The sequence below is a fragment of the Rhinopithecus roxellana genome, chromosome 16, assembly GCF_007565055.1.
Source record: "Rhinopithecus roxellana isolate Shanxi Qingling chromosome 16, ASM756505v1, whole genome shotgun sequence".
Lineage (NCBI taxonomy): Eukaryota > Metazoa > Chordata > Mammalia > Primates > Cercopithecidae > Rhinopithecus > Rhinopithecus roxellana.
Window position 1 is genome coordinate 64,965,391 of NC_044564.1, and position 21,912 is coordinate 64,987,302.

Sequence of the window (21,912 nt, forward strand, 5' to 3'; positions counted from 1 at the left end):
GTTGGATGTGGTGCTGCATGCCTGTAGTCCAAGCTACTTGGAAGGCTGAGGCAGGAGAAGTTTGATCCCTGGTGGTCAAGGCTGCAGTAGCCATGACTGCACCACTGCACTCCAGCCTAGGTGACAGAGCGAGACCTTGTCTCAAAAAATTAGAAAAAAAACACAGATGATTATGGTCATGAGGATTAAATGAAACACTAAGAACACTGCTGCTTGGCACAAAGTACTCTATAAATGCTAGTCATTAATATATGTCATCTGTTGTATCTTCTCCCTTCTAGTCCAGAGGCATACAAATTTACAAGAAATATGAACAATTCTACCTAACATAGTATTTTATTCTTTCTTTTGAAATCCGTGAAATTTGCTATGTATCTTAAGATTGATAATTTATATGAATTTTGTTAGACCTTTTGGAATGGTAGATCACAATGGCTATGCTAGATATACAGGCTATAAATAAACATAAAACATTCACCACAGCATAAGAGGTATGAAAAAAAGTATGTAGAATTAACCTTTTCAGGAAGGTAAATACATAGGAGGGGAAAAGAAAGAGTAGAAAAGAGTCCTTTTACAATTTTGTTCGTAAGTCATGATACATTTTGTTTTATTTTTAAATAAACTCATTCTGTTTTTATTCTTTCTATAAATCATAGGTTTAAAAATCAGAAAAACCCTTCCTTGTGTCTATATTATTCATACTATTACTGGAAATATTAAAATACTGATAAAATACAAGTTTCAAAACTTCCACCCCATTTATTTCATTCCTTTGTTACTATATACCTTTCTCCAACCTAATTTTTTTTTATTACCTGAATCACCACATTAGGTTGTCTAAGAAAGTCCTGTACATTTGGTTCTTCTCTGGAACTCTAATGATTACCTCTATTATTCCCTCAAACTGCCTGCTCAAATACTGTTACAAGTTAGAAAATTACAGAAGGTAGCTAACCTACCACTATTTCATAGTTAATTCCCATAATCCTTTGCCACTTTGTCAGCAGGACAGCTTCTTGTTTTCGTGCATCTTCTATTTCTTCTATCTCAGCTGACAGTAATGGATAACCTGAAATAGTCAAGGCAATTAAGTTAGTAGTAAACTACAAAAATCTCCATATCTTAACATCCTGTACCAAGGATTCTGTGATCAGATCCCATTGTATCAAGTCAGATTCTTCGCCCAATATATGGGCTATTCTCATCTCCATAATTATTTTAATACTTCAATTAAGAACGCTATAATTTGTATGTTTGATACTACTCACTTTTAACAGATTTATTTTAAATCTTAACTATATTTCTATTAAAGTGTCCATGTATTATCTAATTTTTATTTAAAATAATAAGGACTCTGAGTAGTTCCAGAATTCACTTTGAAGTCCTCTGCTAATGCTACAGTAAAAAGTGATGTCATCTTCAATGTTGTCTGTTTTATTTTCATTTAGTTCATCAGGGGAAAAAAGGACTAAGTTATTACTTCACAAAATCAAATAAATGAAATCAACAAACAATATATATAACTCCATGTACAATGAGAAAATATAAAGAAATAATAAAAAAACTAAGGCTATACATTAAAAGCCTATAATTGATATCTCAATAATTTACAAAAAGAGAAATTTTTAAAAGGAAAGAAAAACACTAAACAAATTATATAAACAATACTGAATTTAAAATGCTTACCTAAAACAAGAAACTGGTTGAGAAATTTAAAGTCATAGTCAAAGATTTCCATATTTCATGACAGTTCCTACTCATAAGATTTGTCTTTTTAAAATCTCTATTAGGCACTATTCTCTAAATTAAATTTCAATATTCTTTTTAGCTTTGAAATTTCAAATTTAAAGAGTGTTAAAAAATTCAGATTTCTTATTAGTTGCCTCCTCTTTTGGTGGGAATATCCAGGAGCTTTCATTTCAGGCACATTTTGTAGATCTGTTATGCTTTAAGCTAATAAGATGATTCTGTTTCCTCCTTAAAAGACTAAACAATAAACTATAATTTCTTTTTTGGTTTGAAGACTAGCCTCCCCAAATAAGTGTTATTTTCTCAAAATTAAATTCAGTCCAGAGGTTAACAGATATAAAAGTACAGTTAGATAGAAGAAATATGTTCCAGTGTTTTTGTTTGTTTGTTTTTAAATTAGATGAGGGATCTTGCTATGTTGCTCAGGCTGGTCTCAAACTCCTGGTCTCAGTAACACTCCTGAGTAGCTGGGATTACACCAATAAGCCACTATGCTGAGTAATTCTAACATTATCGGGTGACTACAATTAACAAGTTATTGCATATTCTTTTTAAAATATTTTAATGATACATAATCATATATATTTATGGGGCATATATGATAATTTTGATACATGCATACAATGTGTAATGATCAAATAAGCATAATTAGGATATCCAGTCCCTCAAACATTTATTATTTTTGTGTGTGTGTTGGGAACATTCCAAATCTTCTTCCTATTTTGATATATACAATAAGTTATTAATTATTGCCACCCTACTGTACTATTGAACACTAGAACTTATTCCTTCTATTTAACTGTATTTTTGTACCCAGTAACCAATACCTCTTCATCCCACTACTCCCCAAACTCTTCCAAGCCTCTGGTCATTCTACTCTCTATGCCCAGAAACCAACTTTTTAAGACCCCACTTACAAGTGAGATCATGCAGTATGTGTCTTTCTGTGCTTGGTTTATTTCACTTAACACAATGTCCTCCAGTTTCATCCCTGTTGTTACAAAAGACAAAATTTCATTCTTTTTGTGGCTGAATGATATCCCATTGTGTATATATACCACACTTTCTTCATCCATTATCCTGTTGATGGGCACTTTGGTTGCTTCCCTATCTTAGCCACAGTGAACAGAATGGCAATAAACATAGGGGTACAGATATTTCTTTGCTATACTGATTTCCTTTCTTTTGGATATATACCCAGAGTAGGATTGCTGGATCATACGGTAAACTGTTCGTTTTTTGAGGAACCTCCATATTGCTCTCCCCAGTGGCTGCACTAATTTACATTACCACCTACAGCATATGAGGGTTCCCCTTTCTCCACATCCTTGTCTGCATTCATTATTGCTTGTCTTTTGGATAAAAGCCATTTTAACTAGGGTGAGACGATATCTCATTGTAGTTTTGACTTGCATTTCTCTGATGATCAGTGATGAACATTTTTTCATATACCTATTGATCATTTGTATGTCTTCCTTTGAGGACTGTCTATTCAGATCTTTTGTGAATTTTTAATCAGATTATTTGTTTTTCTATTGAGTTTTTGAGCTCTTTATATATTCTGGTTATTAATCAGATGGGTAGCTTGAAAATATTTCTCCCATTCTTTGGGTTATCTGTTCACATTGTTGATTGTTACCTTCGCTGTGCAGAAAAGCTTTTTAGCTTGATGTGATCCCATTTGTCCATTTTGGCTTTGGTTGCCTGTACTTTTAAGGTGTTACATAAAAAATCTTTGCCCAGACCAATCCAATGTCCTGAAGCATTTTCCTAACGTTTCCTTCAGGTCTTATATTTATATATTTAATCCGTGTGTGTGTGCGTGCGTGTGTGTGTGTGTTTTGGGACAGGTCTCTGTAATATACTTAGAAGTCTGTTGGTGTGATGCCTATTTGGAGTCATTTGTGGGTACATGTGAATTTTAGGGTTGTTCTCTATTTCTGTAAAGAATGCCATTGGTATATTCATAGGTATGGCATTGAATATATAGATATCTTTTGGTAGTATGGATATTTTAACAATATTAATTCTTCTAGTCCATGATCATTGAATATCTTTCCATATTTTTGTGTCCTTTTCAATTTCTCTCATCAGTGTTTTGTCGGTTTCACTGCAGAAATCTTTTACTTCTTTGTTCACATTTATTCCTAGGTATTTTATTTTTCTTGCAGCTGTTGTAAATGGGATCACTTTCTAGATTTCTTTTTCGGATTATTTGCTACGGTGTATGCTACTTATTTTTTATGTTGAGTATGTATCCTGCAACTTTACTAAATTTATATATCAGTTCTAATCATTTTTGGTGAATTCTTTAGGTTTCTAAATATAGGATCATTTTATCTGCACATAAGGACAATTTGACTTATCTCTTTCCAATCTGGATGTCCGTTATTTCTTTGTCTTGCTTAATTGCTCCAGCAAGGACTTGCAGTATTTATGTTGAAGAAAAGGTGGTAAAAGTGAGCATCCTTGTCTTCTTCCAGATCTTAGAGAAAAGGCTTTTGACTTTTCTCTGTTCAGTATACTAGCTGTGGATTTGTCATATATGGCCTTGATTATTTTGGGCATGTTCTTTTAATTGCTAGTTTGTTGAAATATTTTATCATGAAAGAATGTTGAATTTTATTGAATGCTTCTTCAGCATCTATTGAAATGATCATATGATTTTTGTTCTCTGTTCTGTCAATGTGATATATCCCATTTACTGATTTGCATATGTTGAAACATCCTTGCATCCTTGGGATGAACGATACTTGATTATGATTAATGATCTTTTTAATGTGTTGTTGAGTCTGGTTTGCTGGTATTTTGTTGAGGATTTTTGCAACTATGTTCATGAAGGATTTGTAGTTTTATTTTCGTTGTGTGTCCTTGTCTAGTTTTAGAATCAGGGCAAGACTGGCCCCATATAATGAGTTTGTGAGTATTCCCTCCTCTTCAATTTTTTGGAATAGTTTAGTAGAACTAGATTAGTTCTTTAAATGTTTGGTAGAATTCAGTAGTGAAGTGTCAAGTCCTGGGATTTTCTTTAATGAGAGACTTTTTTTTACCAACTCAATCTTGTTACTGGTCTGTTCAGGTTTTCTATTTCTTCATGGTTTAATCTTACAATCTTGGTAGACTCTAAGTGTCCAGGAATTTATCCATCTCTTCTAGGTTTTCTGATTTACTGGTGTGCAGTTGTCCATAATAGTCTCTAACAATCCTATGTATTTCAATAGTATCAATTATAATGCCTCCTATTTGTCTCTGATTTTATTTATTTTAGGTCGTCTTTTTGGCTTAGTTACTATGGCAAAAGACTTGATGACTTCGTTTACCTTTACAAAACCAACTTTCTGTTTTCTTAATCTTTTGTATTTTTGTCTCAGTTTCATTTATTTCTGCTACAATTATTCTTCTTTCCTTCTGCTCCATCAGGTTTGGCTTGTTCTTGCTTTTCTCAGGTTCATAATTAGTTTGTTTATTTGAAGTCTTTCCTCTTTTCTGATGTAGGTATTTGTTGTTACAAACTTCCCCCTCAGAACTGCTTTTGCTGTAGGCCATAGGTTTGGTATGCCGTGTTCCCATTTTCACTTGTCTCAAGAAATTTTTAAATTTCCTTTTTAATTTATTGACGTATTTACTGTTCAGAAGCATAGTATTAAATTTCAATGAATTTGTAAAGTTTTCAATGTTTCTTCTGTTATTGATATCTAGTTTTATTCCATTATGGTCAGAAAAGATACTTGATATGATTTTGGCATCTTAAGATTTATAAAGACTTGTTTTGTGTCATAGTATATGGTCTAGCCTGGAGTATGTTTCATACGTTGTTGAGAAAAATGTGTACTCTGCAGCTGTTGGATGGAATGTTCTGTAAATGTCTATTGGGTCAATTTGGTCTACAATGAAGTCTAACTGATGTTTTACTGTTGATTTTCTGTCTGGACAATCTGTCTACTGCTGAAAGTAGGGTGCAGAAGTCCCCTGCAATTATTATATTGCAGTAAATCTCTCCCTTCAGGCTTATTATTTTTTAAATATATTTGGGTGCTCTGATGTTGGGTGTATATATGTTTACAACTGTTATATCTGCTTGCTATATTGAACTACTGATGCTTTTCTCATCATATAATAACCTTGTCTTTTTATTTTTTTACTGTGCTTCACTTAGTCTATTTTATCTGACATAAGTATACCTACTTCTGCTCATTTTTGTTTCCATTTGCATGAAATATCTTTTTCCATTACTTCACTAGAAAGCAATATAGCAATATTGGGGCTTCTTTGAATGTGGTGTTTCTTTTCTCTTGAGGCTTTCAGTTTTTCTTTTTTATTTTGCTAGTCTGATTAAGATGTGCCTTGGGGATTTCCTCTTTGTACTGAATATATTTGGTTACCCCTAAGCCTGTAGCTGGATGGTGTTGTCTTTCTCCAGATTTGAGAAATTTTCAGTTACTATTTCCTTAAATGTGCTTTCTAGGCCTTTTTATCTCTGGTCTCCTTCAGGAATTCCTATTACACAGAGATTAGTTGACTTGATGGTATCCCACAATTCTCATAGGTCTCCTTCACCCTTTTAAATTATTTTGTCTTTCTGCTCCTCTGATAAGGTTATTTCATATGGTCTCTCTCCAAGCTCACTAAGTTTCTCTGTCTGATCAAATTTGCTTCAATCAAAACTTTCTAATGAGATTTTGGCTTACTGTATTATTTACTTCTAAGGTTTGTATCTTTTATTTATAAAAGATAAAAATAAAAGATACAGTGAAATAAAAGATACAAAGATAAAAATAGAAGACACAAAGAAATAATTCTTTATCAAATTTCTCATTGTGATCCTGGATTTTTTAAATTTCATTTTGTTTTCTATCCATATTTTCCTGTGATTCCCTGAACCTCTTTAGCAGGATTATTCTGAATTTTCTGTACAACATTTCATAGATCTTCAATTCTTCTGGGTCCACTGCTGGAGTTCTGTTAGTTTTTTTTGGTGGTATCCTACTTCTCCATGTTTTCACAATCCTTGTATTTTTACACTGATGATGGTTCATTTGAGGAGCTGGTTACCTCTTCCAGTTTTTGCAAGTGCTCTTTGGTGGTGTCAGAGCTTTACTACTTGGTATCAGAACTTAAATGCTGGGCTGTTGTTTTTTCCCATTCTGGGGAGGATTTATATGAGTACTGCAACTAAAACACTTCCCTGAAACTAACTCCTTGACTTGCTATTATTTCCTGTCTAGGGAAGGCTTACAGCAAGCACCGAAAGTTAAACATTGCCCTAGAATTGTATTGTTGCCCTGCTATGGGTCCCCAGTCTGGGGAAGATTTAAGCTGGCACCAAAACTTAATCCCAACCTTTCAGTTGTTTCTAGGCCAGGAGACGGCTCCATGAGAGCACCAGGATTTTGTGGAAAATCCAACTAAAGACAGGATCTTCCCACAGATTGTACCCCAGCATCAACATGGAACCAGACAGTCTCTTCAACATGGCGTACCCACTTATCAGAGTGCAGAATACCTGCCAAAATGCATGCCAGTCACTGTGATCAGTGCCTCTGTCTTTGTTCCCAACTCACCCCAAGTGCTTTAGCCCTCCCGGAACTCCCAGTAGTTCACAGGCAAGGAACCTAGGTGGATTTCCAGTGAAAGATTACCAGACCAGTGGAGAGACTGAATGTCTAACTCCAATTTCCTTCTCTCATCTTGGGAACTGTGGGTCTAAAGCAATTCTCTTTGAGCGGCATTATGCCAGTTTGAGGAAGGGGGCAGCTCAGCCTAAAATTACCATTTATCTTATCAGTCATGGCTTTTCTCAATTCTGTAGGCCTAGGAAGTTTCTCTGTTTCTCCCTCTAGTTCTGGTCAACTCAGGATGGTATTTTTGTCTTTGATAGTTTCCAGTTGTATGTATGTAGGAAGAAGGATGGGGGAGGAATCTTCTAATCTGTCATCTTGTTGATGTCACTCTTCAATGTACTGTATATTTTCAAATAGCCAGAGGAGCAGGATGTTGCGTTGAGTGTTCCCAAAACAAAGAAAAAATAAATCTATGAGGTGATAGATATGCTAATTACTCTGATTTGATCATTATACACTGTATACATGTATGGAAATATCAGACTGTACCCGAAACATATGTACAATTATTATAGGTCAACTAAAAATAATAAAAGCAAATAAATTCAGTACAGAGGGAAATAACTATGCAAGGATGAATGCAGATTACAGGGAAGCTTTGAATTGATTCTGCAAGAGAAACAGGAGAGTGTTCAGAGTCCTATCTCTTTCCACACTTTCTTTCTAAGTCTGCTGTGTTTACACAGCTAGGCAGTGATTTAAGCAGGTGAGATTATGAATGGAGAAAGTAGGGAATCATGCTGCTGATAAAAACAGTCTGCAATTCATATTCAACCAACCTTCAGCAGAACAACTCTACATTCTTACCCTCTCACAATTGCCCCAAGACTGGATTTCAGGCATATATTTAAAAATCATAAAGTCTAAACCTCTGATCTGGCTGGAAAGTCAAATGACTTGTCCAGGCTTGCACGATGTGTAAAATATCTGTGGAAGAGGCAATAATATCTTATCCCTTTTCTGAGGACTGGTACTAGAAGTCTGTGCTTTATTTTGTTTAAAAAAGATTCTGGGATTCCTGATTCTAGGTCTATAGTCACCCCCATGTATCCTGCCACAAACACACACACACACACACACACAGAGAGAGAGAGAGAGAGAGAGAGAGAGAGAGAGAGAGAGAGAGAAAGGGAGAGAGAGAAAAATTTCTCATTAGCTACCTTCACCAGAGCAAAATAGATGGTTCTGCACCTTGGCGACAACTCCCACACCTATGCCCACTTAATATCACAAGTATCATGCTCTAAACATTTTTATCCTTTCCTACAATTCTTGATATTCACTTTAGCCTAAATAATTTATTTACTTATTAGTGTAAAAATGGCAGAATGTTATTAGTACATGTGAATTCTACAGATCTAACTTCTGGAATATCTCTGCAAACATAAATATCCCTCTAAAATAGTAAAGCTCATTCAAAATTTTCAGCAGAAAATCCAATAATGAAGGAACAGATATGTTAAAGAACAACAAAGCTTTGGTGTAATCATATAGTAAAAAGAATTCACATGAAGGGAGGGAGATCAGTCTTGTATCCTGTTCAGTGGGTTTAAGTTATCAAGTACCTAAAGCAATCTGAAAGGTAAAGGAAGCACACAGCACATAGAATAAAAAGAGGAGAGCAACATTCTGGCAAAACTATGTATTAAAATAATGCTACTGGCCAGGTGTGGTGGCTCACACCTGTAATCTCAGCACTTTGGGAGGCCAAGGTGGGCAGATCATTTGAGGTCAGGAGTTTGAGATCAGCCTGGCCAACATGGCAAAACCTGTCTCTAATACAAATAATAATAATAATAATGCTACTCTAAATTTTTAAAAATAGCTTGATGGGTCCTATGTTTATAGTGAGAGAATTCCCAGAAGGTGCGATAATTTCTCTGCAATTACCTTCTAAACCAACTTCCCAATATTAAATATTGGAACCCCTGAAAAATTAAGAAGTGAGAAAAAAGCCTCCCAAAATTGAACAGTCTCATTCCCAAGAGCTTACGTGTTAATGATTCTCCTGTGTTTATTTTTAAATACTTTATAATTTTATAACTGTTAGTTTATGTTGGCTGTATAGAGACAAAGAGATTAAATTAGAACCACATATACAACCAGTTAATTCCTAAGGAGTTCTGGTCAAAAAAATATGGAAGTAAGAATAGACTGACTCAGCAAGAAAGTGTAAGTGAACAATAAATGAAAGAAAAATTTAGCTATAAATGGAATGCTTTAATCTGTAAGACCACTTAGTCACATTTATAAATAGGGATTTACAAACATCACTTTTTGAAATTTTTTTTAGTAACTTACAATGTATCCATAGAGGCTTAATAACATTTGTAAAAATCATTTCTAAAAAAGAAAAATAGTGAAGTACATAAGCTGGCTCTAGGTGTTTACCTTCTTCTTCAATTGGTAATATGTTGGTGTTTCTCCTCGAAGATAAAGAATCCTCATCTTTTTCATAATTTTCTTAAAGATAAAAATATTTTAGTAATTTTATCTTTAGTATAATCAAGCACTTGAATTTTTCTAAACCCAGTATATTTATTTGAACTCCTACATGAGAGTCTGTTTTTTAGAGATAAACTTCTTAATAACTATATGTACTTAAAGGCAAGTTCTGTTAGTGGAAAAGAAGTAATACATTTCTCCTGTGATTTGCTCCTCTGTTTCTTAATAGTGCAATATGTATAAATGGCATAAATATCAGAATGGTCCACAATTTTAGAAATGAAACAGCCAAAAGCCTTTTCAGCCAAAAGCCTGATTTCTACCAATAAATCACTGAGCTACATAGGGGTTTCAGTAATTTGCAGACATATTCATGTACAAACAGCTTATGAATGACATTTCTAAATGTGGAATTAAAGTCAATTCCTTCAAGGAAAGGCTGGGCATTTAGAATTATTATGAAGGTCACATAAATAATCCAGGCGGACGAGCACTCCCCTAAAGTGAGAACATTGCAATGACATCCAGGAGTAAGGCAGAAACAGAAAGGTAAATGACTGCCTGTTTCCAACTGAGAAATGGTGACAATGAATAAGACAGAAAGAAATCTGCTCTATTCAGCAGCCTACTCTACAGTTTATAGACACATTGCTGGTCCCGATTAATCCTGACTTTATTAAACTTCCTTTCTTGCCTTGGTTTATAATGAATAGTTGAGGGTAAAATGCATTCTGAAAAATTTAAAACCATTCTGAAATAGTAAGTTACTTTGGAATTTAAAAAAAATTGGAGACAATATAAACGTCTAACTAAAAACCAGATTAACTGAGGATTACCTTTGATTATGCTGGCATTAACAGGGGACAAATCTGCATCTTTTGTGACGTCTTCCCTTGACATGAGCTCGGCTTCCTGCTTCATTCCTCTCCTCATTAGTGTCAGGAGCACCGTTTGTCCTGTGTGTCGCAATACCTCTACTGCTTGTTGATTAGTAAAACCCTGAAGATTTGTGCCATCTACCTGCGATTAAAAAAAAGCATGTTATGTGTTAAATAATTGGACATTTGTATTACCAGTTCACAAAATGTGTATGTATAGTTTGTTAGTGTGAAAAGAATGGAGAATAAGTATTCCTCTCATTAGGGAATGGACAGTAAGACCCTAATATCTCTTTGGGAACCAGTATTAACAGGGATGCACTAGAATCACTTGAGAGAGTTCTGTTTATTTTAATATAGATTCTGGGGTACCATATCCAGAAACTGAGTCACTAGTTCTAGGGTAGAACACAGGCTTCTATGCTGTTTTTTTTTTTCCTTTTTGTTGAGACAGGGTCTCACTCTATTGCCCAGCCTGGAGTGCAGTGGCACAATCATGGCTTCCTTCAAGCTTAACCTCCTAGGCTCAAGTGATCCTCCCACCGCATCTTCCCAAGTAGCTGGGATCACATGTACACACCACCACACCTGGCTTTTTTTTTTTCTTTGAGACGGAGTCTCACTCTGTCACCAGGCTGGAATGCAGTGGTGCAATCTCTGCTCACTGCAACCTCCACCTCCCAGGTTCAAGCGATTCTCCTGACTCAGTCTCCCGAGTAGCTGAGACTATAGGTGCAAGCCACCATGCCCAGCTAATTTTTGTATTTTCAGTAGAGATGGGGTTTCACCATGTTGGCCAGGAAGGTCTCGATCTCTTGACCTCGTGACCTGCCCGCCTTGGCCTCCCAAAGTGCTAAGATTACAGGCATGAGCCACCACGCCTGGCCTACTTTTTAAAAATTTTTGTAGAGATGGAGTCTCCCTATGTTGCCCAGGTTAGTCTTGAACTCCAGGGCTCAAGGGATCCTCCCACCTCAGCCTTCCAAAATGGTAGGTTTACAGATACGGGCCACTGTGCCCTAATCTACTCCTTTTTAAATATGCTTTTATATTCCTCAGGTGATCTCAATGCACAGTTAAGTCTGGAAACCAAACTATGCAGGATTAAAAGGAATAAAAGACAGTGATGAATGTGCTTATTGAGTGCATTGACGTATCGCAAGGTCATATTTATATTGCCTTTCAAAAAAGAAAGAAAAAAAGTGTCTTTTTATTTGTGTTTTCAAAAAAATAAATACATTTGATTTTCCCCTTTTCACAAATGACAAAACATTCAAAAATGTCCCTGTGATCTTTCCAAAATATAGATATTATCATATCTCCCCAACCCTCCCTTCTACAGAAAACTCCCTAGGACAATGCTCCAAATTCTCAATGTGGCTTAGAACGGCCTGTGTCAACTGCCCCCATCTCCCACCAGCCCCAACCTCATCTCTCATGATGCAGTCCATTACTCTCTGCCCCTCAGCCACAGAGGGCTCACTTCCATTCCTCTGACTTGCAGTGCTCCCTTCAGCCATGGAGTCTCTGCAAGTCCAGTTACCTCAGCCTGGACTCTCTGGATACCCCACTCTAGACCATGCTTTTTCTCAATAGTTTACTTAGAAAACACTTATAATTGCTTTATATCTCAGTTCAATAGTTGTTTTCATAATAAACTATCTTGATGTCTTTGACTGCAGTCAAAGCCCCCTTTTACACATTCTTCCTCATAGCAGTTTTCAGAATTTTAATTTTACATTTTCTGCCATTATGTGGTTTACGACTATATGCTCCAAGGACAGGCTCTGTATTATTTTTGCTTACAGTAGTGTCACCAAAACATGGTGCTGTCCATACTATAGATATTAAAATATAGAGCCATTGGCTCATAGGTCAAAAACTTATTTGTAAAGTTAATTATATTTTGAGGGAGATAAATATAAATTTTAACATGTTGTTCAATTCATAAAATCACAGTAAAAACAATTTGAAAAATTAGAGCAATAAATTTAATGCTGAAATTCAAAGTCATTGATATTCCTTAGAATTGCAAAATGACTATAAAATGACTGTACATGTAATGCTTTTCCAAGCATAGTGAGGCCATATTAGGCATTCAAATGTTTACTAAATTAGAAAAGATCTGGATTTTATAATCTAAATCTTATAATCCAGATCTTTACTTAGTAAATATGTGAAAATTATAAGATCTAGATCAAGGCTGGGCACAGTGCCTAATGCCTAGTAATCCCAGCACTTTAGGAGGCTGAGGCAGAAGGATTTCTTGAGCCCAACAGTTTGAGGCCAGCCTGGGCAACATGCTGAAACCCTATTCTATTATTCTAAAAAATAGAATAATTAGCCAGGTGTACTGGCACATGCTTGTAATCCCAAATACTTAGGAGGCTGAGTTGGGAGGATCACTTGAGCCCAGAAGGTTCAAAAGGCTGCAGTGAGTCATGATCATGCCAGTGCATTCCAGCCTGGGCATCCGAGTGATATATTTTTATATTTTATTTTATATTTATTAAAAAAAAAAGAACTAGATCAGTTGTCTCCAAGATGGAGTACCCTTACTGCAAAGGTTTCTGAAAGAATATAATAAAACTTCTAAATAAACATTTTAAAAACTCATTTGCTCTGTAAATATGTATATATGTGGATATGTATATATATAATTATGTATATGTACACATAGGTAAACATCATATAATGTCTGTTAAGTATATATATGATATATATAATATATATAACAACAATATATATGAATACATAGTGAGGAGGAAAGAGGAAAAATGAGTAGTTAGCTATTTTTACTAGAGGAAATATTCAATCAAAAATCCAGAAACCTCTGATCTAGTTGAAAAATCTCATACTCTGTCAGTTCCTTAAACCTTCTATGATACTTCTGAGCTGGATGGTAACTTGAACATAAGTATCTGGCTCTGTTCTTTCTCCCTACCTCCACCCTGCTGATTACCTGTTACAAAAACTAACAAAACAGAACAGAGAAAATACTGCAACAAAACTGGAAACCAAAGAAGCACCAAGGTCCTTAGACCAACAACCCGGAGGAATTTCTACTAGAAATAGTCTGCGCATGGCCAGATCAAAAGCAGGCCAACTGAATCTCTGTATGTATGGGAATAGCCTGTCTGGCAAGAAGAAACTTCAGCAACAAACAAACAACACCCTCTCATTAAATGAGGCAGTCAGATGGTATATGTGGATCCTAATCAGTAACTCCAAGAAACACACCAAGTACTAAAGGCCATACTAAGCTGGGTTCCAAGTAGTAGCACAGAATTACTTCATTTGCAATAAAAATTACCTTATCCACACATGTGTGCACACAAGCACACATACAACTCCAACTAACTCCTGGCTATCACAGCAAACACAGAAAACAAAAACAGGGGCAAAGTCTCCCAGTGTGATCCTCTACCACTGGTTTCCTCTTCATTTTGTTAATCTACAAATGAATCAAATGAAGCTACAGTAAATTTAAACTTTCCCCTTCCCTGTCACTTTGTCAATTCCTAAATCATCTGGGAAAAAAAAACATACAATCTGCAGCAGAACTCATCTCAACTTCTATCTGTACAAACCCAGTTATTTCTGAGAATGACCAAGGGTCATGGGATGTGAAATAAGATATCACAGTCCAAAAGCAGGTTGTACATTGAAGATCGGTGCATGTATCTTCCTATGAAGTTGTTATTGCAGTGAACAGGAAAAAAGATATTTCCTGTAACTTACTATCAAAATTATTCACATTTCCTTGTATTTATGGAAGCAGGAATTACAGTTACAAGAAGAAACACGTATCTACGCAAAAAAAAAAAAAAAAAAAAAGAAAAAGAAACTTACAATGAAGGCAGTCAATAAGATTTTAAGTACTGCGAAAACAAAGTCAGCACATGGAAGACCAGGTCATGTAATTTTCCCATATCTCAGAGGAAAAGAACAAACAGATAAAAAATGATCAGAAACAAGGCTGGAGACACATAGGCTGATCTAGGAAATCCAACACACTAATAAAAGAAATTATAAGGAGAAGATGATAAATGAGGGGGAAAAAAATCAAAGAAATGATCAGGGAGAAGGGAAACTTACCCAACTCTACAGATCAAAGAGGCACATGAAAAATTAGAAAATCATGAGAAATAAATAAAAAAATAAATAAAACCTCACACCTGAATGTATCCTGGTAAAATTCTTATATTTCAAAGATAAAAAGAAAAAAGATCTACCAGCCTCTAGGCAGCAAAGAGAGAGACTAGGTTATCTGTATAATTGTGGTAAAGAAATTACAAACCAAGAATCTTATACTTAGTGTGATGTATGAGAAAACAGAAATTGTGTGATGTATGAGAAAACAGAAATTGTGCTTGAGATGCTATGATTATTAATATCCTATACCAAAGCAAGTTGTAAAAAGGGCCACCATGCAGAAATTTAAACTAGGTGGTAAAGAACTACAATTCAGGGCATAAAAGAGCTGAGTGTTGTTAAATGTTAAGAAAAACTTAAGAGGAAGATTTTTTTTTTTAAGAGGAAAGAATGCTATACCCACCCAGGTATTTCCCCCTTGACTTCAAGTCCAAAGTCACCTGCAGAAGGGGCAATGCAGTAGATTGTGTCTAATGCCACCAGGAGGACAAGGAAGAGGCTGTTTAGCTGCTTTGACAGTGAAGCCAGAGGAAATTTCTGTTATGTTGGGACCTGCTCACCTCCCTGGCTTTGTCTGGGCATAGACCAGAGAAGGACCACACACAGGAGTGAGCCAGGCTCAAGTCTCTAGGTAAGCCATCAGTTCGTAGCGGGCTTCTAATATTCCAGGGGGTTCATTTGAAATTAGACTATTATTTAGTATGGGAAAAAATTTACTAATTTGTAACTGTGTCTGATTATTTTGATTGGCCACAGGATAACTTATTCTATAAGAATACCCTAAGACATGAAGACTTGCCTAAGATTTCTTCTAGGGGAAAGGGAAGAACCTTCCCCATTAAAAATTAAAAGGGGCAGTTGATGACAAAATTTTTCAAGTTAAGATTATACCTAATAAATCCTCTTTGCCCAACATATTTGTTATCCCCAGCCAAAGAGTCAAAATATAAGAAGTCAACAGAAGAGGTTCTCAGAAACAAAAAGTTTAGAAAGTCCACTAACACCTTCTCTTTCTGAAAGTTTACTCAAAACACTCTAGCCAAATGCGAGATAAATCAGATTTAAAATTCAGTAAGAAAACTGTAGTATATAAGATCCAGTGCTGAGCAACAAAATAAGTAAAATTCAAATCTAAATAATAGTATTACAGCAACAAAACAGAAATGTTTCATGTCCTTAAAAGAAATATAAGGTAGTATGTAATAATCTGTCTGTAACAACAAACTGTAAACAAAATAACTATCCATGATTAAGCCAGCTTCAATATATCACAACAGACCTACATGTGCTTACATAGCTACCTCTCCCAGGTAAATTTTTAAGTAAAATAAAAAGGTACAGACAAATATAATATGATGCTATTTAAACATAAATATATAGAATTTTTCTAAATTTTAAACCATAAACTAGTGGTTTCTATGAGAAGGCTTTTTAACCATGTTCAAATTTTATATTCTTTAAATCTTAAAGACAAAAATTAATCTAAAATAAATGAACTTGCTATTTACTCTCACACTAATAAAGGAAAAAAAACGGCAAAAATCTCCATGTTGGGGCTCCATGAATATTCATAAAATGCATAGAACTTTAGGCTGTTTTTATCTGCAAAACATTTGTATTGTTCAATTCTATTAAAAGTGAAGTTTTATTAAGAAAAATCTAATGTGTATGATTTTAATAACAATAAACTAAAAGTATGTTTAAAAATGCATTTTTTTCCTTTATCTTCTGAACTTGATGACTTGGATTTCAAAATGGATTCCTTACTCAAATGTCAGAGAATAATACTAGCACAGAAGAAACTGCTATAATGGAACAGTCATGAACTTTTAAACCTAGACTTCTGTTCAAATGTCTTAGTTATCTTCATCTGTAACATGGAAATAAGAAGATCTATCTTAAAAGAATTATACCACATGGCACTTTGTAACGGGAAAATACTCAGAAGCTGGTATTATTATTAAAAGAGTAAAGAAGTGAGTAATAAACATAAAAATCTCCAAGGCTTTCATGGGAGAGGTTTCTCTTCAATATAATCACACCCATGCTATATATGAGCCAAAGTCACTGAAGCCTAAAAGGTCCTGGTTAGCTCTGGTTCCACTTTATCACAAGAGAGTCAAGAAATCAGTTCAGAACCCACGGTACCACAGAGAAGAGTGCAGTAGAACTAGGTAGTATAATGGCAGCAAATTGCCTATGCGCTGTCTCATGAAAAAGAGATTCAGGCAGGGTGCAGTGGCTCATACCTGTAATCACAGCACTTTGGGAGGCAGAGGCGAGAAGATCTGTCAAGCCCAGGAGTTCAAGACCACCTGGCCAAGATTAAATTAAAAAAAAGAAGAGAGCCAACATCCTCATAATGTGCACTGCAGACACCACAATTAACAGGAACAATTATAGGGGAGAAATACTCGTTGGAACAACTTAAAAAATCTGGCCCCTGAGCATACTCAACCCAGCTTGCCAGGGCCTCCTCCAACATATCCTATACGTATAGAGAACTTCAATCTATGAACACAGTCACAGAAAATCAAAGGTAACATCTGATACTTTTCCTTATTTATATGCTTATTTAATAATTTTTTATCAATTATAATTTCCTACTGCTTTTAGCATAGATATTGAATATCAAACTAAAAAGAATGAGTGTATGTTTTCATCTAAGGACAAGTTTGGTCAACTTTTGAAAACACAACAGAGTTCTTTTGTCAAATAATCAAGTTATTAACAGAATATCAACATATGAAATGGGAAAAATAGAAATTCAGTCTATTCCTTGTCACTGTAATGCCTATAGTGAAACCCTGTGGATGTAGGGGTCCACAGAACACAATGTGTAAAACAAGAACCTTACAACAAAATATTTTTAAGTTACAAAATAACACTTCATCAAAATAGTAAGAAATAATTTCTTAATCTCATCACTTCAACAACCACAAAATAAAAACAGATTATACTCCTAATAGCTGCTGTCCAAACAAAAATCAAACAAAGACTGCAGTTGTGAAAATGCAACTAAATGTGAAGAACATTGCTGCAAATATCTCAAAAATCCACAAGATGGTGATATTTAGTAAAAAATTAATACATGATCAAAAGCATTGCATGATATTCTTCAGGAATTTAAAATGCTTGTGTCTTTGTAATAAAAGAATGTTCACTAAAAATTAAAAATCAGAATACTGATGAGAGTGAAGTCAAGTGATTTTATTGAAAGCAAGAAAACATTTCAGAGAAGAGATTCTTCCACCTTTGCATCAACAATTTCCTTCATCACTGACCTTGCCTAAGAGGAATTATATTTGAGATTCCACTTGTACAAGAATGAAGATAATGAAAAATTTAGAAGGAAGTTATCATGAGACCCTTCAAATACGTAATCATTTTAGACCCTCTAAATAATTAATATCAGCTTAATTATTAAACTGCTAACAGGTATTTTCAATAAAACACTCATTTGATTTTCCTGAACATCACACAAGAGAATTTTCCTTATCCCAACTTTGTAAGTGAAGAAACTGAATCAGGAAGTTTGATATGTAGTAAAACACAGAATTATAAGATTCAGCAATTCCACTCCTAAGTATACACCCAAGAAAAATGAAAACATATACCTACATAAAAGCTTATACATGAACGTTCACAGCAGCATTATTCATAATAGCCAAAAAGTAGAAACAATCCAAATGTCCATCAATTGATGAATGGGTAAAAAAAAATTTGGTATATCCTATAAAGGAATATTATTCAGCAATAAAGGGAAATGAAGACTGATACATGCTACAACACAGATGAAACTTGAAAGCATTATGCTAAGTGAAAGGAGTCAGTCACAAAGAACCACGTCTTGTATGATTCCATTCACATGAAATATCCAGAATAGGCAAATCCATAGAGACAGGAAGTAGACTGGTGGTTGCCTAGAACTGGGGGAATGGGGGAGAAAGTGAATGCTAAGGGGTACTGAAAATGTTTTTAGGGTACTGAAAATGTTTTACAATTCATCGCGGTAATGAATGCACAACTCTGAATATACTAAAAGTTATTGTATTGTACATTTTAAATGGGTGAATTGTATGGTATGTGAATTATATTTCAACCAAGTTGATTTTTTAAAAAGCTTTCTAATTGATTAATACAGATAACAGGAGAAAAAGAGTAAATTCGCTACGCTTTCAATTTGTAATTCAGCATCAGATATGGATTTAGACTCCGTAACTATTCCTTCTCTCTTTCACTTTCCCCCAAAACAAAAAAAATGTACAGTAATTCATTTACATTGTATGGTAAAATGAAGATACACAGAGAAAGCTCATTTCAGGCATATAGCCAGATGAGGTGGCAAGCACAATCTGATCTTTAGCATAGATTTGAAGAGGTGAACAAGTGTAGGCAGGAGTTTCACAGAACAAAACCCAAGAAAAGCATGGAGCTACAATGTGGACTTAAAGGGAGAGATAAAGGACTCCTTTATTTTTTAAAATAGTGGTAGAAAAACACACAATATTTACCATCTTACCCATTTTGAATAGTACAATTCAATAGTGTTAAGTATATTCACACTATTATGCAACAGGTCTCTAGAATTTTTTCATCTTGCAGAACTGCAGAAGTATACCCATTGAACAACTCCTCATTTATCCCTCTCCCCAGTCCCTGGGAGCCACTATTCTAGTTTCTGTTTCTTAAGTCTATTTCAGATACTTCATGTAAGTGAAATCCTACCGTATTTGTCTTTTTGTGACTTATTTCACTTAGCATAATATCCTCAAGGTTTTTCAGTGTTGGAGCATGTGATAAGACTTCCCTCTTTTTAAAGACTGAGTAACATTCTATTGGAGAGATACATATATATCACATTTTGTTTATCCATTCATAGATATTTGGGTTGCTTCCATGTCATGGTGATTGTGAATAATATTGCTATGAACAAGGACTCCTCTATCTTAATATCCTACTTTCTCACTATTATTAAGATTCTAAGGGGTCAACAGAAACTTAAGCATAAACAAATACCTATTAAGATATATCAGCATTCCCTCAAGATGTCTTTCAAAAAATATGAATATATGTTTGGAAGAATAAAGACCTCACAATTACAAAAGTTTAGTAAACACTAAGGTAAAACAGATAAACAGGTTTCTCTATTGCAGGACTTCTCTTGTGTGTGTGTGTGTGTGTGTATGTGTCTTTTTATAGAGACAAGATCTCATTCTGTTTGCCAGGCTGGAATGCAATGGTGCAATCATAGCTCACTACAGCCTTGAACTCCTAGACTCAAGGAATCCTCCCACCTTGGCTTCCCAAGTAGCTGGGACTATAGGCAGACACCATCGTTCCCAGCAATTTTTTTTTTTTTTTTTTTCAGAGATAGGATCTACCTGTGTTGGGATTACAGGCATGAGCCACCAGCTCATTGAAGACACCCAGCTGTCTTCAATTTTTCTGTGTGCACTGTGAATTCATAGGAGACTATCCTATAGGCAGTTTTCCCCTAAACTTATTTGATCAGGAAGTTTTGGTGCAGGGTCTCTTGAATTTCTGTTTCAGGGTACAGTCTGGGGAGTCCAGTATCAACTGAAAACTGAAATTAAAGTTGTACTCTTTTGTACACTGCCTTGAATAGCCATATGTTTAAAACACATTGATGTTAGAATGATAACAATGATAGCTTGATCTAATTAAAAGAAGCTAGATTTTTTTTTTCCATTCTTATATACCCTTAGGGCTGAAAGGAGCCCCCGCCATAAAGCCAACAAGAACAGTATCATTTTGCTGATTAAAAAAAAAAATGCAGGCATCCCTAATTCATATTCCAGTACTCTAAAGGTACTGGACATCTAGTCTCTACCTCTGGAGTATCTGCAAGGAAAATATAATAAGTGTAATATTAATGTAATAAATTCATTACAACCAGAAATTAGATATATCAGGAATTATTCAAGAAAGAAGTCTCCCCTTCCGAACTGAGACTAGTAAAGCTTATATCGAATGCCCTTATTTTACTTCCACAAAATAATAAAAAGGGTAATTGTAAAAAGAGCCTCAAGTCACCAAAAAAGCTTAAGCTTTTTTTAGTACAGAGGTATTTTTTTAGTAGAGTTAACTGTAGCTCTCAAAACTAAGTAAACTAGGAGAATGCAATTCTCAACCATGAAAATTAACAAAGGTATTGTTAAATGTGTAACTTACTGCTATAATTTGGTCTCCAATTTGGATTCTGCCATCATGCTCAACAGCACTGCTTTTTGTAATGCTCTTTACAAAGATTCCTGAAGGTTCTAAGATTAGAAATAGGTTATTTTTCACAATTTTCAAAGCACATTCAAAGAATATCCATCTTCAATTCTCCAACTATAAAGCTCTAATTTAGAATAAATATGTATCATCTAGTAGAAACATAGGCTAAAGAATAAAATAATTGTTTTGTCTGTCTTAAATACAAGAGTCACCTACACTAAATTATTCCTAAGGAAGTTTTCAACCACTTTTTCCAACAATGTGAAACATGTAATATCAACTCAATATTTTGTAAGAGATATCAGAGGTAACTGCCAAGTTTAAAAGAATATTTAATGTTTAAAATTACCCAATTTTTTATCTCCAATGTAACCAGCAATGGTAATTCCTAATCCTTGGACATTTTTAGTGAGTTCTACATCAAATGTCTCACTTTCTTCACCTTTCTGAGTAGAAGCATCAACCTAAAATAAGATCAATAAATATACAGTGAAATAAATATGTAAAAAGAAAGCCACAGGCCTACTTTAATTCTCCAGCAGAGAATTATAATAGAGATGATACCTTTAATCCTGAACACAGGGATAGGCATCATCATATTTTTTCTCAGAAAGGGATGTTAGGAATAAGATTGAACCTTCCCTTATCAGAGAATACATTTTTGTTTGCGTATACTAAATTTCAAATCAAACAGGTATTTTTTTAGCAAACTCTATTTTCAGAGATGGCTCATCTTAATTTCTGAAGAAGTTAGGATGCAGTATAGCTGAAAAAACAAATGTTATGAATTCAGATCAACAAGTTAAATCTAGCTTTGC

At 34.7% G+C, this 21,912-nt stretch overlaps 1 protein-coding gene across 8 annotated transcripts in view; it reads right to left on the bottom strand.

Moving 5' to 3' along the window:
• MPDZ (multiple PDZ domain crumbs cell polarity complex component) overlaps positions 1-21,912 on the bottom strand; it is a 179,203-nt gene that overhangs the window by 92,690 nt on the left and 64,601 nt on the right. For all 8 annotated transcript variants that reach the window (XM_030920145.1, XM_030920146.1, XM_010383157.2 and 5 more), the window contains exons 9-13: positions 21,444-21,558; positions 21,047-21,135; positions 10,655-10,838; positions 9,765-9,836; positions 963-1,072 (exon numbers count right to left, since the gene is read on the bottom strand). In XM_030920145.1, the coding sequence (XP_030776005.1) occupies positions 963-1,072; positions 9,765-9,836; positions 10,655-10,838; positions 21,047-21,135; positions 21,444-21,558 (570 nt within the window). The remainder of the gene's footprint in view (positions 1-962; positions 1,073-9,764; positions 9,837-10,654; positions 10,839-21,046; positions 21,136-21,443; positions 21,559-21,912) is intronic.